Source organism: Acinonyx jubatus, chromosome A1 (assembly GCF_027475565.1).
Source record: "Acinonyx jubatus isolate Ajub_Pintada_27869175 chromosome A1, VMU_Ajub_asm_v1.0, whole genome shotgun sequence".
In the NCBI taxonomy this organism is placed as follows: domain Eukaryota; kingdom Metazoa; phylum Chordata; class Mammalia; order Carnivora; family Felidae; genus Acinonyx; species Acinonyx jubatus.
In genome coordinates, this window is record NC_069380.1 from 28,809,040 (window position 1) to 28,824,238 (window position 15,199).

At 40.4% G+C, this 15,199-nt stretch overlaps 1 protein-coding gene across 3 annotated transcripts in view; it reads left to right on the forward strand.

The window, feature by feature from the left end:
- Positions 1-3,461: 3,461 nt before the first annotated feature.
- Positions 3,462-15,199, forward strand: part of KBTBD7 (kelch repeat and BTB domain containing 7) — a 65,097-nt gene continuing 53,359 nt past the window's right edge. The window contains exons 1-3 of one of the 3 annotated variants that reach the window (XM_053216121.1): positions 3,463-5,529; positions 7,894-7,946; positions 14,630-14,764. In XM_053216121.1, coding sequence (XP_053072096.1) covers positions 3,750-5,529; positions 7,894-7,898 — 1,785 coding nt within the window. In that variant the 5' untranslated portion in view covers positions 3,463-3,749 and the 3' untranslated portion in view covers positions 7,899-7,946; positions 14,630-14,764. Of the gene's footprint in view, positions 9,674-14,629; positions 14,787-15,199 lie in introns of those variants that run through there. The other 2 variants (XM_053216120.1, XM_015075225.3) reach the window with 2 other exon arrangements.

Here is a 15,199-nt window from a genome sequence, read left to right on the forward strand (position 1 = left end):
ACGCGGGGCTTGATCCCATGAACCGGGAGATCATGACTTGAGTCAAAATGCAGAGTCAGATGCTTAACCAACTGAGCTACCCAGGTGCCCCAACTTAGAAATATTTTTAATTGACTTTGAAATTGAGTCAAGGGATCTAAAATCAGCAAACTACTACAAAGAGTCAAAAAATTAAAAGACATGGTCTTTAAAAGCATATTCTTGTGTTGGTGGTCAATAATGATTAGAAGGATGTGGAGGCGGGTGCTTCCAGGTTGCTGGCAATGTTTTATTTCTTAAGCTGAGTAGGGTTACACAGGTGTATTCATTTTGGAACGAAAACTGGGAGGAAGGGGTTCCAGAAAGCAGAGTACTCAAATACATGGAAACCAGTCCACAGAAACAATTTCCAGAAGTCCATGAGACATACACGCATGCACATACACACAAAGTCAATCAGGAGCAACATTCAGAGGGAAAGGTAAGAGGCGTTGCCCCAGGGAAGAGGATGTCTGATCTGTAAGAAAGGAATGTTGAAGTCACCCAGAAATGGAAATGGTGGCAGTACCAGTGAGACACTTCAGCCTCCTCAGAAGAAAAGGGCCAGAGTAGATCCTGCTGTTGGAAACATTCATGAGCAGAGTTGAAGTTAAACATTTCTGAAGAACTAGGGGATCCTGGGTGGCTCAGTCGGTTGAGTGTCCAACTTCAGTTCAGATCATGATCTCACTGTTTGTGGCCTCGAGCCCTGTGTCGGGCTCTGTGCTGACAGCTCAGAGCCTGGGGCCTGCTTTGGATTCTGTGTCTCCCTCTCTGCCCCTCCCCTACTCATGCTGTGTCTCTGTCTCTCAAAAATAAATAAATGTTGGGAAAAAAAAAATTTCTGAAGAACTAAAACCACGATTGTTGATGACTGAGGTGTAATTGCCAAGCAAAAACAGTTCTTTTATCTTCCTGTCAAGAAGAATATGGAGTCCATTGTAAAGGATTATGCAAATTATAAGAAATCTTGAGGAAACACAGAAAATAAAGGACTTTATTTTAGTGCTGTTAATGAAGTTGTGGCAGGAATTTAAAAAATAAAGTCTTTAAATAAATAGATAAAATGGGTATACCAATTTATATTCCTATGATGAGTATATGAAGGTTCCAAAGAGAACCTACCAACACCCTGTCTCTATCATCACCAACATTAGCATTTTTGACCTTTTTAAGTTTAGCCATTCTCATGGGTATGCAGTGTTTTCTCATGAATTTAATTTGCATACATCTGAGAATGAATGACAATGAGCAGCTTTTTCATGTTTTTATTGACTACTGATTTGTGAATTACAGATAGATATATATATAGATTTAGATATAGATATATATGTAGCTTTCGCCTATCAAAAGCAGTGAAAAAAAAAAGGGCAAGCACAGCAATATATGACTTACCTTTTTTTTCACTGCTTTTGATAGGCAAAAGCTTGTAATTTTGTCACAGTTTATTTTACCATTTTTTTTTTATGATTGGTGTTTCTTGTGTCCTAAAATCTTTGCATACCTCAGAGTCAGATTTTTTTTTTTTTTTTTTTTTTTTACATTGTGCACCAGTTGTTCAGCACCATTTGTTGAACAGACTTTCCTCTCCCCATTGAATTGCTGGGTTTCTAAAACCCATTAGAAACCAATGCTGGGTTTCTAAAATTTTAAATTCAGTACCTCAGTTGCATTAGCCACATTTCAAGTACTCAGGAGCTATCCGTGGCTTCTGGCTACCTTATCAGTTAGCACAGACATGAAATGTTTGCAGCATCACGACCTACTGTGGCAGCACTGCTCTAGAATTTCGGGCACAGTACCAACTAAATACTTTGGATTCTGTAAAAGGTCATCTAAACCAACTAACAAAGAGCAGATATAAGGAAGTTAAAAATCAATCACTGAACTGATACACAGTACCTAACAGTCAAATTCAAAGAAACAGAAAGTAGAATGGTGGTTGCCAGGGGTTTGGGAGAAGGGGGAAAGGCGAGTTACTGTGAATGGGGACAAGCTTCAGTTCTGCAAGGTGGAAATAGTTCTGGAGATGGATGGTGGTGATGGTTGCAAAACAACGTGAATGTACTTACTGTCAAAGAAATGTACTCTTAAAGAATTGTTTCAAACGGTAACTAATGCATATTTTACCAATATAAAAAAATTGTAAATTGCTTTTTTCCCCAGCTGTTTTAGGGCAGGGGAGAAGCAATCAGTGTTACTAATGAGCTAATTCTCTCAAATGTATCAGAGGGATACCCAACAAAGGTATAGGAGCCCGGAGCCCTGGAGTATTTCCAGTAGAAGCTCTTCAGCTAATAGGAAAAGAGAGCAAAACAATTGTTATTCTCCTGCTATGTGTTATCCACCTATCAATGTAATACTAAAGATTTCATTAAGTTGTGGGAACACATGACAAGCTAGCGGCAAAAGCAACATACTTTTTAAGTAAAACTTCTCTAAAACAGAACAAATCCCAATCTTTAAGCACTTGATTTTGACAATTTAATAATATTAGTCAATACATATATAAAACACTTTTGTAAAGCATAGACTGAACTATATTAATTCAAAATATTAGGACATGTACGAATAGGAAGCTCTGAGGATCTTGTGCTTTAGTACAATACAAGGTCTGTTTAAATATTTTATTTTAAAATTCTCGTTTAAACTCCTTAATAAAGACAATTCCATAATCTTCAACCGATTTGTGGAAATGAAAGCAGTATTAGACGACTTGAAAACACTAATATTAGGAACTTTATGAAAATAATCTTGCTCCCCAGGAGGAAGTATTTGGTGAGATAACCCACCTCTTTATGTGCCTGCTTTGCATTTTTGAGGCCACCTGTATGCGATCCTCTAGGACCTCATCTTTGAGACATCCTAATGAACCTACGGATATCGTTTAGTATTGAAAATATTGTAATAACCTTCGGAACCTTTCAAAAGAAGCGACACTAAGAACTGGAAGTTTTCTTGCAGAAATTGCTCACGGTTTCACATGCGGGTACGTTATTTTTGAATAAATTCCAAAAGAAAGGCTAACAATGATTGAATCTATATTCTAGGTACGGTGTTCAGCATGTAATTATTCTAATCAACAAATATGTATTGACGCGTCCTATGCAATTTATCTCCTTTCACTCCAATCCTATGAAAACTATTATCCCCATTTTATAAAGACGAAAAAGTTCTCAGAGAGTAGTCACATAAGGAATACTAAAACAGAGATCTTGCCCTGGAACTTCAAAGCCAATTCTCCAAACCAACAAACCCAGAATTAACGCTTTCAAATTCTGTTAACTAAAACAGTCCGCCCTAAGAAACCTCGCGATATCACTCAAACTACTACTCCCAACATGCACAGCGGCTTCGGTCCGTCCGCCTATCCCCTTGATTTTGGAGGGCCCCAGCGTGCCTCGAGGCACGAAAAGCAGCCTGGGGGTTGTAGTTCTCGTGGACGCCTACCGGTATTGCCAGCGCGGCAGTGGCGGCTTTCTCGGTTCGGTCCAGCCGGTCTTGTAAGGTACCTGAGACGGAGAAAGGGCGCGGAACTGGAAAAGGGTGAGTCAGGCACTGTCTACGCGATAAAGGGAGGCGGCACCGCGGCGTAGAGCTGAGTTAAGTAAGTGCGGCCCCTGCTTATTCAGGGACGCCGCGATCTAGCGCCAGCGAGAAGAGGGCGAGGAGGAGCCAGAGCCCGGTCCTTGCACCCATTCTCGCCCTCGCACCCCGCCGCCATCTCCATCATGCAGTCCCGGGAAGAAGCTCCGCGCTCTCGCCGCCTGGCCAGTCCCCGCGGCGGGAGGAGGCCCAAGAGGATTTCCAAGCCTTCAGTTTCGGCTTTTTTCACGGGCCCGGAGGAGCTGAAGGACACGGCTCATTCTGCAGCTCTGCTGGCACAGCTGAAGTCTTTCTACGACGCGCGGCTGTTATGTGATGTGACCATCGAGGTGGTGACACCTGGCAGCGGGCCTGGCACCGGCCGCCTTTTTTCCTGCAACCGTAACGTGCTGGCTGCCGCGTGTCCCTACTTCAAGAGCATGTTCACTGGTGGCATGTACGAGAGCCAGCAGGCGAGCGTGACCATGCATGATGTGGATGCCGAGTCCTTCGAGGTGCTGGTCGACTACTGCTACACAGGTCGCGTGTCGCTAAGTGAGGCCAACGTGCAACGCCTTTACGCGGCCTCTGACATGTTGCAGCTCGAGTACGTGCGGGAAGCTTGTGCCTCCTTCCTAGCCCGCCGCCTTGACCTGGCCAACTGCGCTGCCATCCTCAAGTTCGCTGATGCCTTCGACCATCACAAGCTGCGATCACAGGCCCAGTCCTTCATCGCCCACAACTTCAAGCAGCTCAGCCGGATGGGTTCAGTTCGGGAGGAGAGTCTGGCAGACCTGAGCTTGGCCCAGCTGTTGGCCGTGCTGCGTCTGGATAGTCTAGACATAGAGAGTGAGCGGACAGTGTGTCATGTAGCAATGCAGTGGTTAGAGACGGCTCCCAAGGAGCGCGGTCCCAGCGCTGCGGAAGTCTTCAAGTGTGTCCGCTGGACACACTTCAGAGATGAAGATCAGGATTACCTGGAAGGGCTGCTGACCAAGCCCATTGTGAAGAAGTACTGTCTGGACCTTATCGAAGGGGCCCTGCAGATGCGATATGGTGACATGTTGTACAAGTCTGTGGTACCAAAGCCAGAGAGCAGCAGCAGCTCTATTGTATCTGTAGCAGAAAATCCACCTCAGAGACTGGGTATGTGTGCCAAGGAGATGGTGATCTTCTTTGGACACCCTAGAGACCCCTTTCTCTGCTATGACCCATACTCAGGGGACATTTACACAATGCCATCCCCTTTAACCAGCTTGGCTCACACTAAGACTATCACCTCCTCAGCTGTCTGTGTCTCTCCAGACCATGACATCTACCTGGCTGCCCAGCCCCGGAAAGACCTGTGGGTGTATAAGCCAGCCCAGAATAGTTGGCAGCAGCTTGCCGACCGCCTGCTGTGTCGCGAGGGCATGGATGTGGCCTACCTCAATGGCTACATCTACATCTTGGGTGGGCGAGACCCGATTACCGGCGTTAAATTGAAGGAAGTGGAATGCTACAGTGTTCAGAGAAACCAGTGGGCACTGGTGGCTCCTGTGCCCCATTCCTTCTATTCCTTTGAACTAATAGTGGTTCAGAACTATCTTTATGCTGTGAACAGTAAGCGCATGCTGTGCTATGATCCTAGCCATAATATGTGGCTGAACTGTGCTTCTCTTAAACGTAGTGACTTTCAGGAAGCCTGTGTCTTCAACGACGAGATCTACTGTATCTGTGACATTCCGGTCATGAAGGTCTATAACCCAGCCAGGGGAGAATGGAGGCGGATTAGTAATATTCCCTTGGACTCAGAGACCCACAACTACCAGATTGTCAATCATGGCCAAAAGTTGCTTCTCATCACTTCTACCACCCCTCAGTGGAAAAAAAACCGGGTGACTGTTTATGAATACGATACCAGGGAAGACCAGTGGATTAACATAGGTACCATGTTAGGTCTTTTGCAGTTTGACTCTGGTTTTATTTGCCTCTGTGCTCGCGTTTATCCTTCCTGCCTTGAACCTGGGCAGAGTTTCATTACTGAGGAAGACGATGCACGGAGTGAATCTAGTACTGAATGGGACTTAGATGGATTCAGTGAGCTGGACTCAGAGTCAGGAAGTTCAAGTTCTTTTTCTGACGATGAAGTCTGGGTGCAGGTAGCACCTCAGCGAAATGCACAGGATCAGCAGGGTTCTTTGTAAATATTTTGAATCACTAAGATGTTTCTACTGCTATGGAATGTATCTTTAAAAGATATCCTTTCCTTTTCCAAAAAAAAAAAAAATGTTGATTAGGACTGCAGATTTGGTTTAGAAAGGGTTATGTTTGAATTATTAATGTAATGTTACAAAATTTTAACAGTCCAGGAGATCAAACTATATAATAATTTACTGTGCTAAAAGTTGAGATTAAAATATGCAAAAAACAAACTATATAATTGATTAGAATGCTTGGTGGTTTTTTTCGTTGTTTGAGTATTTGTTGCACCAGTGGATTGTTTTGGTTAGTTACACTGTTTATATTTTAACGATCTACCTTAGTCTTCTGTTAACTTCATAATTCTGTTTAGTGCTGCAAGGAATTTAACTTTTTAATTTTCATAGTATAAAATTGGACTAGAAGTTGTTTGTAGGGAGTTGAAGGTTTATATTTTCCTTCAGAGTAATGAAAGTAGATTTCCCAAGTTTTGAACTAGCCAGTTTTTAGTATTATAAGTTAATATAGTTTGTTCAATTTGGTTTGGTTTTCTCCTCAATGCAAAGGAAAAAATCGGATATATATAGAGGTTATAAAATAGAGATTTCGTTTTGATAATGTGCAGAATGGTCTTAAGCGATCACAGAAAGTAAAAAAAAAAAAATCAGGATTCTACTGTTTTAAAAGAAATTTCACTTTTAATTTTGGAATATAAAATGTATTTTCTAAAAGTGACCATTTTTTCTATCTTAAAAAACATCCATTCTGGTAGTGTCACCAATTATTTAAACACCCTTCTAAACCAAAGGAAAAAAAAGAAAAAGAAAAAGTAACTTGCTTTGTAAGATCATATTTTTAATCTATCTCTTGTACATGCTTCATTGAATCAAAGGAACATCCTTTTGTTCACTGGACATATGCTTGAGTAATGTAAATTTTTATCCATTGGTCATTCCTAGTCTTAAAAAGTTTATATGCTCTCCTAAAATATTTTGGCTGTTCATCTTAGAGGATTCTTCAGCAGGAAGTGATTTATTCTTTACTGTTTTTGTGAGGTAATACTGGTTTTGAAAATACGTTTAAGCTAAAAAGAATATTTTATTGAGATCAGTGGTTGCTGCGTCTATCAACTCTAAAATCAAGTGCCAGCAGAGAACTTTAAAACTTTAAGCTGTGTATGGAGCTGTTTTGTGTAGCATTGAAATGTTCTATCAAGTTTTGTCAGTCACTGTATATGATTATCAGCTTGAAGGTATTTTTGTATTAAAAATTGACAGTTAAAGAACATAAGTGGATGATGGCATTTGGGGCCAATAGTGAAAGTATGTTTCCTCTAAAATATTTCCCTAGCAGTGGTATATATACATGGTTATTTTATTAGGGTATTTCTCTGTGAACCATGCTGCAGTCTTTGTTTTTTGTCTCTTTGTTTGTTTTTGTATCACCATAAAGTAAGGGAAAATCCAGAAATAGAGACTAAATCACACAAAATTGATCTTGTTAAATACAGAGAAATATAGGTGCTTACCTTTTGAGGGTCTCTTAACACATATGATTGTCACAATGCATATCCGTGATAAATGGTGTACATAATATAGATGCTTCTAGCCTATAAATTTTTCTATACCGTCGTAGAATCCTCTTTCTGCATCTTTGTTCCACATGTTAATTCCTCTTCTGTTTATTCTCTAGTAGCCGAATGCCAGCATTTTTTACACCATGGCACAGTACTGAGAAGTGTGCTCCAGGATAGGGAACCGAATTTTGAATGAAAAAAGAGAGGGAGAGAGAAAAGGATTTAAAAAAACAAGCACACAAATGTTTTCTTAGCCATTTTCATTGGGCATCTGAAGAGTCCATAGGACGTTCCTGTTTAACATTATTTCTAGTGAAATAAGATTCTTGCTCTAGCAATATGTTCCTAAGAATGTCTTCCCTCAAAACAGTAAACATGCTCTAGTGGCCTAAGGCTACTTTTTGTTCGTTGTGATATCAGGGATGTTGTTATAAGCACTGGTCTCAGCTTAGAAAGCTGTTTCTTAATAGTGTTATTTTTTGGCCAAATTTCTTCACCAGTAACTTCTTTTTGATAGCTTTTTGTTTTGTTAGGTTGAAGTAGGACAGTGCTGATCTCAACCAGATTATCCATCTGCAGAATTAAGGTATGCAACTAATTGATACAAGACAAATTCTGTAATTTGTCATTTTCATCCTTCAAGTTAAGTACAAGCTAATTAGCAGTAATATCGTGGTTTACAAAGAAGTTTTTTGGGGGAAGAATTTTGGTTTCGTGATATATTTGTGAATTAGGGAATAGATGTTAACCATTATTTTATAGATAAGTGATTTGTATATGGTTAGTTACAAATAAAAATGGCACTAGAACCCAGGCCTTCTGAACTCTTAATTTAGTGTTTCTGATAAATGTAGAATACCCTTGCTTGTGCAGCAAGTGACCCAGCTAGCAATGTTGAAGTCCCTTCTTGATGGGAAAGCAACTTTGTCTCAGTTTTACAATTAATTGACACACCTTTTAGCAAATGCTCAATAAAATATTGTTTGCAGGGGCTCTTCTTTGTGAGATTTAGAAGGATCTTAATTATTTTTTTGTATCTCTATGTCTGAAAAGCTCAGAGAATCCAAATTATTTTACATACTTCAAGTGATAAGTGTCATTGGCATTTTCAGAAGGATAAAAGACTAATTTAGCAAATAATTTGCTTAATTTGGGTTTAGTATTAAATTTAAATGATAGTTCCTTTCTTTCTCATCTAGTTGTAATGTTTTTTCTGCTTTGTACATGGACCTGATGAATGTGTCGAAAGTTTTTGACTCATTGCCCAGAAAAATGTACATGTTCATGTTTTCATAATTTTAAGGGTGTTAAGACACTTCTGAAGTTCTTCCACACACCCAGGATAAGAACACTTGTGACAGAGTCCCAAGAACACTTCTACAAAAGGAATTTACATTTTTTTTCACAAGGCATATTGCTCAAATGTTTGTGAGGGGAGAAGAGCATTATTAAGTCATTCCCAAAATAGAGCTAAAGAGATATTATATACTTACTATCTGAAAGGGATGTGAATATTAATGGGTACCTCACAACTGAGACAAATTTGACATTTCTGCAGTGCAAATTTCTTCATGATGATTAACACAAGAATAGTTAAGTAACTATTGGGCGCCTGCGTGGCTCAGTTAAGCAGCCAACTCTTGATTTTGGCTCAAATCGTGAATTCATGGTTCGTGAGTTAGAGCCCTCTTGGGCTCTGTGCTGACAGCTGTGGAGCCTGCTTGGGATTCTCTATCTCCCTCTCCCTTGCCCCTCCCCTACTCGTGCTCTGTCTCAAAAATAAATAAACATTAACAAAAAGAATAGTTAAGTAAATGTAAGTGGTGTAAAGAAATGAATAGATGCTTATAGCCTGTAAATTTTTCTATACCGACTTAGAATCCTCTTTCTGCGTATATGTTATGCATATGATTACTATCTAGGACAACTGTGTATAACGAGAATTCAAAACAAAATATAGGTTCCAGATGTTTCAAACTGCCAATATCATAGCTTTTTATTAGACATATACCTAAGTAGCAAGAGTTGTTTATCTCCTAATGACCAGGTTAATAGGTGGTTGGAAGAGGGCATCTCCCCATAAGAAATCTATTTAAAATATAATCAATTTACTACTCACTGCTCATTAAACTAGAAACCAGTGCTTTGCCTGATGTCATTTTTATCAATTTGTACTGAAATGAGGAAAATATATAAAACGTGGATGAATGAATTGTAAAATTATTTAATGGAACTTGTTTTAATGTTCATAAGTTAGAAATTTATAAAAAGTTTGCAGCCTTATATTAGTCCATTAAACTTTTTTTTTTTTCATTTTCTTAAGTTTATTTATTTTAGAGAGAGAGAGAGAGAAAATCCCAAGCAGGCACCATGCAGTCAGCAACAGAGCCCGATGTGGGGCGCAAACTCAACAAACTGTGAGATCATGACCTGGGCCCAAATCAAGAGTCAGATGATTGACCGACTGAGCCACCCAGGTGCCCCAGTCCACTAAACTTTAAAAGAAAGTTTGTCTTTGAGATTCTAAAGTGTGGTCACCAGAATGTAGACATCTCTAGTCTGCCTACATTTGAACTTTGGGGATCATTTTATGTTGTTTCTTAGCTGTTTCACTTTGCCTCTGTCCTCCCATCAGATCTCACCCACATCTTCAACAACACCATTTCATCATTACAACTAATTTCAAGAAATATTCATTATAGAAAATATGATGGAGCAGGAAAGTATTAGGAAAAATTATTTCTAGAATCTCAATCCTAAGAGAATTGATAAGCTACTTTTAGAACCATCAAATGGTTAAATACGTACAAACTAGGTTTTTGTTTGTTGTTTTTTGATGAAGGAGAAAAATGGTGGTCATCAAAGCTGCCAAGTCTTAGAGAACCATATTGGCAATAGGTTCTGTGTCCTTTCCTTGACTCTGGGCCATCCTGTCACCCTTATCTATGCCATCAGCTCCAGTTCCTTGTTTCTTTAACCTTATGGACTAAACATGCCTTAGACACAGGGTGGGTAAGGAACAGATATTGTAGCATATCATTTCCACCATTTTGAGACATTTTCTCAGTAACCGTTCCTACTCTGGATGGTCACCTCTGCAATGGAATTAACAGTTTATAGATTCACCTCCAAAGCAATTTTAGCAGCTTGAAACCACCATATCTTAGTCCAGAGTGTTGAGGGAGGGGAGAGAAAACTATTCCTTAATTCTGAGGTAACTAGCAAATAGCAATGGCTCTTACTTCAAGGCACAGTCTGATCAGAGTCTCAATGTCCTTATGGCTGTCTTTGTATAGAGAAGATACCATGGGGTAATGTTTTCCTCTCAGTTATACACTAGTTATGATCTAGGTGTTGTTGTATGTATGTGGAGACCCTAGAGCTGTTTTAATAAGATAGAGGATTCTCCTATAAAACTCCCAATCTGTTATGTTGCCCCTCATCTAAAAAGTCATGTGAGGACAGGCTCTCTGTTTTCCCATTCTGCTATCCTTAGGGTATAGTTTTGGTCCACATGGTCCAAGCTGGTTTACACTCATGTCCATATTACAACTATAAGGAAGAGGGGAAGGGGAGGACACGACCCTTCCTTATAAGGGAAGTTGCATACATCGCTTCCAGTCACATGACACTGGCCAGGTCTTAACCATGTAGCCACACTTAACTGCAAGAGGGTCTGGGAGAGGGGTGCCTGGGTGGCTCAGTTGGTTAAGCATCTGACTTCAGCTCAGGGCATGATCTGACAGCTTGTGAGTTTGAGCCCCGTGTCAGGCTCTGCTGACAGCTCGGAGCCTGGAGCCTGCTTGGGATTCTTTTTCTCCTCTCTGCCCCTTCCCTTCTCATGCTCGCTCTCTCTCTCTCTCTCCTCTCTCTCTAAAAATAAACATTAAAAAAAGAGAGAGAGAGTGCCCGGGAGAGGTAGTCTTTTATTCTGGGTCAACATGTATCACGTTAAAATTTACAGATTCCTTTTTGTAGAATGCTGAAGACAGATATTGTATAAATCGCAATCTCTACTGTATCATCTGTCAGGCTAGATTTTATGACATGGCAGCCAAAATTATTCCCAGGATGCCCAATACCCACACCCTACCAACTTACAAACCCTAGAGGGAAAACGCAGTATTTTCTGATATCTCTGGCAGATATTCCTGTCTGGATAGCCATCATTTGTAATAGATGAAGTTGGGGGATAAGAATGTTGAGGAAGACAGTTAAGGAAATACCTTCAATAAAGAGTTATAGTTCCTACAGACAGTAATAGTTCCAGCAATGGGAATGTTCAGGTTACAGCATGTATTTTGACCAGACCCTAGGATTTGAGGGGAAGTCTGGAATGAAAACAGCCTGGCAATGTTGGTTAGTTAGGATCAGATCATGGAAGCTTTGTATGCCATGGCAAGGAGTTTTTGCATAGAGTGTGAATTTATTGAGAAATTTTAAGTAGGGACTTGACACAATTGAATTTGTTTTCTTGAGACTCTTCTGAATGAATTGACAGTGCAAGACTGTGGGGGCAAGAATGGTTAAGGGAATGCTGTTGTAGTCCAGTGAGATGATGTGGTCCTCAGTAGGGGCGGCAGTGGTGGGCCTGACTAGGAAGACACAGATATGAAAGGTTAAAGAGATTGAGCTGGACCTATAATTGTATGTTTGGGGATGCAGAGAGCCATCGGGTATATGAGAAAGGAAGGACTATAGACTATCTCCCAAGATTCTTGCTTGGATATTGTGTTAGTGTATAAGCCAAACTTCTGTGCCAAAGAGGCCCTAAGATCAAAGATGGAAACCTGTTTCTGTCCATTGAGTCCAGAAGTGAGTAGTAATAGGGCTGGCAGGGTGGTCCTGCCCAGTAAGTTCTTCATGAGTCCAGGTTCCTTTATCATTTTTCCTCCAACTCCTAGTGAGTTGTCCTCATCTTCACAGGCAAAGCACACTCACTAGAATTATATCTATATTGTGGCCTGCAGGAAAGAAGAAAGAGGAAATGCAAACAATTCCTTCTTTAATGGACTTTTATATAATTTTGCCATTTTTCACTGGGGAGAACTTAGTCTTATCACCATATCCACCTGCAAGGTCGACTGGGAAATAGTCATTAAAGGGGTAGCTCTGTGCCCAGCTAAAACTCGGTGTCTATTACTAAATAGAAATAAACTAACATATTTTAAAATAGACATGTCCAGGCTTCCTGTATTCAAATACAGGCAATTCACAACAGCATTCAGGCTTTATTGTAATGGTGGTCATTTCAAATCTCCCTCCTTCCACAATAAGTTCACACCCACAAGTTAAATTCCACGTAATCCTAGATAATGATTTTTCACAAACAAATGTGCCCCTGAGATGCTTTACACACACATACACACACACTCACACACACTCATCACATCCTTGTCATTCAGGTCTGCCTCATCCCAAGTATTCCTAGAAATGGCAGAAATTCAGCTTTCAGAGGTCAGGGTTCTCTCCCTGCATGCCTGAACTCGTTTCCAGTCCCCTCTTCTCTGGACACCTACTGCTTAGTCTTTTCACTCATCCCACACCCCAAGAGCTCTCCATATTACCAAAAGGAAAAAGAGAATGAAGAAGGGCAATTAGATGTTTCTGTCATGGTTGACTAAGTGGACAGTGCTGTCAGTGTATTTGAGACTCTAGGAGTCAGATCAGATTTGGAGACACTGGTAGATGCATGGGGTGTCCCATGTCACACCAACTTCTGATTTCAGCTGAAGCTATGGCAGGCACTCCCAGACCATGATAACAGACCACTTTGCTTTTCTGGCTCAAGGTTTTCTCTTGAAAGATCGTTCTCTTTGGCAGTGCTCTTGCAACAGCACAGGAGTTCAAGGGGAAGTGCATGCCCCCAAAACAGTCCTTAAGCAAGGGATGATGGGAATTGGTAGATCTATGCTACAGCATCCCAGTTTCAAGAAAGGGACAGCTGTGCAGTGCCTTGTACATGGATCTTCAGAGGGCCCCCTGCTGGACTGAACCCCAGTCTCTCACCACAGTAATCAGTTCTGTAACACATCTTCCCTGTATTGCTTCAGGGTACAGCCAACCATGTCACATCACAGAAACTTGATTTGGTCACTGGTGGTATTTTGCAAGAAGTTTCAGATTTGAAGATTTGCTTGGGGGCAGAAGCCAAGAAAGAATTAATTAGAATGAGTGAGATGAAGCTTTGCCACGTGCCAAATATAGGTATACCCAGCCACTAAAGGACACAGGCAAGTTCGAGCCTCACAGCCCTTCTTATAACACAACAACAATAAAAAAAATTCATGCTCTTATAAAACCTGTGCTGACAAAAATGTTCTGCCTGAATCTAATTAAGCCATTAGAACAAACTTCCAGTTGACAGGAAAGACCTGCCAGAAGGATGAATTAAAATCCCTATAAAAAAGCAATCAGCAAAATCCAGAATGTGAGATATCCAGCAGGACAACAACACCGTGTCAATGGTAATCTATCTTCCCTCACATGGTAAGATGTGAGGAAGTGGAAAAGCAAGCATGGGCTCTTCTTTGCAAGCTTGGATGGTACCTAGTGAAGGAGAAAATACCTCAGGTCATGGTTTTGGTTGCTTTGAGTCTTAAAAACTTTACTATGCGTGGGAAAAAATCCATTGAGAAAGTAATGAGGAGCCTGAGCCCAGAAGCTCAGAAGAAGGGAGGAGATGGACCAAAGCACAAGGGCCAGGATCATACCGGAACAAGAGCCACAACCCTTCTTCTTCCAACCTTGGAGGAAGAAAGGGAGGCTTATAGAGAGGGACCTGGCCTGGCTGGCTCAGTCAGAAGAGCGTATGACTCTTGATCTCAGGGTGATGAGTTTGAGCCCCACGTTGGATATAAAGATTACTTCAAATAAATTAAAACTTTAAAAATTTCTTAACAAAAAAGAAATTTAAAAAGAAATAACCTCACAGAGATAGAGATGTATTTCTTAATTCTTTATTTGAATTAGGATGCAAGTTTTTCTGCTGAAAGAAAGGGAACAGCTTGGAGGAGAGGGCGCACCTATTCAAAGGTGAGTTTCATAAGAGCTGGGGAGATAGGGTCAACTTCATCTTTATATCCTTCATAACACCAATCAAAGTGCCTTGAACAGAGTTGAGAAAAACATTTAAGACTGGAGCTGTTACTGTAAAATAGGATTGCACATATCTTAGATTTTAACAATATAATGTATATTACAAAAATTTCTATTTTAAAAATAATATTTAGGTAGCTTGAATTTCTTTACATAATTATATTGTTTTAGGGAGAGAGAATCTCAAGCAGGCTGCATACCCAGTGCAGAGCCTGATGTGGGGCTTGATCCCACGATTCTGGGATCATGACCTGAGCCGAACTCAAGAGTGGGACCTTCAACTGACTGAGCTACCCAAGACACCCCTTTATATTGTTTTAATCACTAGGTGATTCTTGATTTTTTGTCAATTAGAATCATAGAATACTTTTCTTATTTAAACCTAAAGAACTTTAAATAATATAGCAAGGGTCACACTGCTAGTTATTAAGAACACTGGGATTAGAACTATGTTTCCTCTCTCTTAAATCAGGGCACTTTCTAGTGCACCCTCTTGCCTCCCAAGTATCGTTTATGATGAAATCTACACCATTTTTCAACATGTACACCACCATAAGCATAGGACTGGGAAAGTAAAATCTCAGCTGTTCTGCTTGAGATATATTCTGTCCTCCAATCTAGTTTTTATGCACCATAGAGCACTAAATCTGGAATCTCTGCACCCCATACTAAGAACTCTGAATAAAGAGATTTCCAGACTTAACACAAAGTCATCTCAGCATAATTGAGGAAGAAAATGAA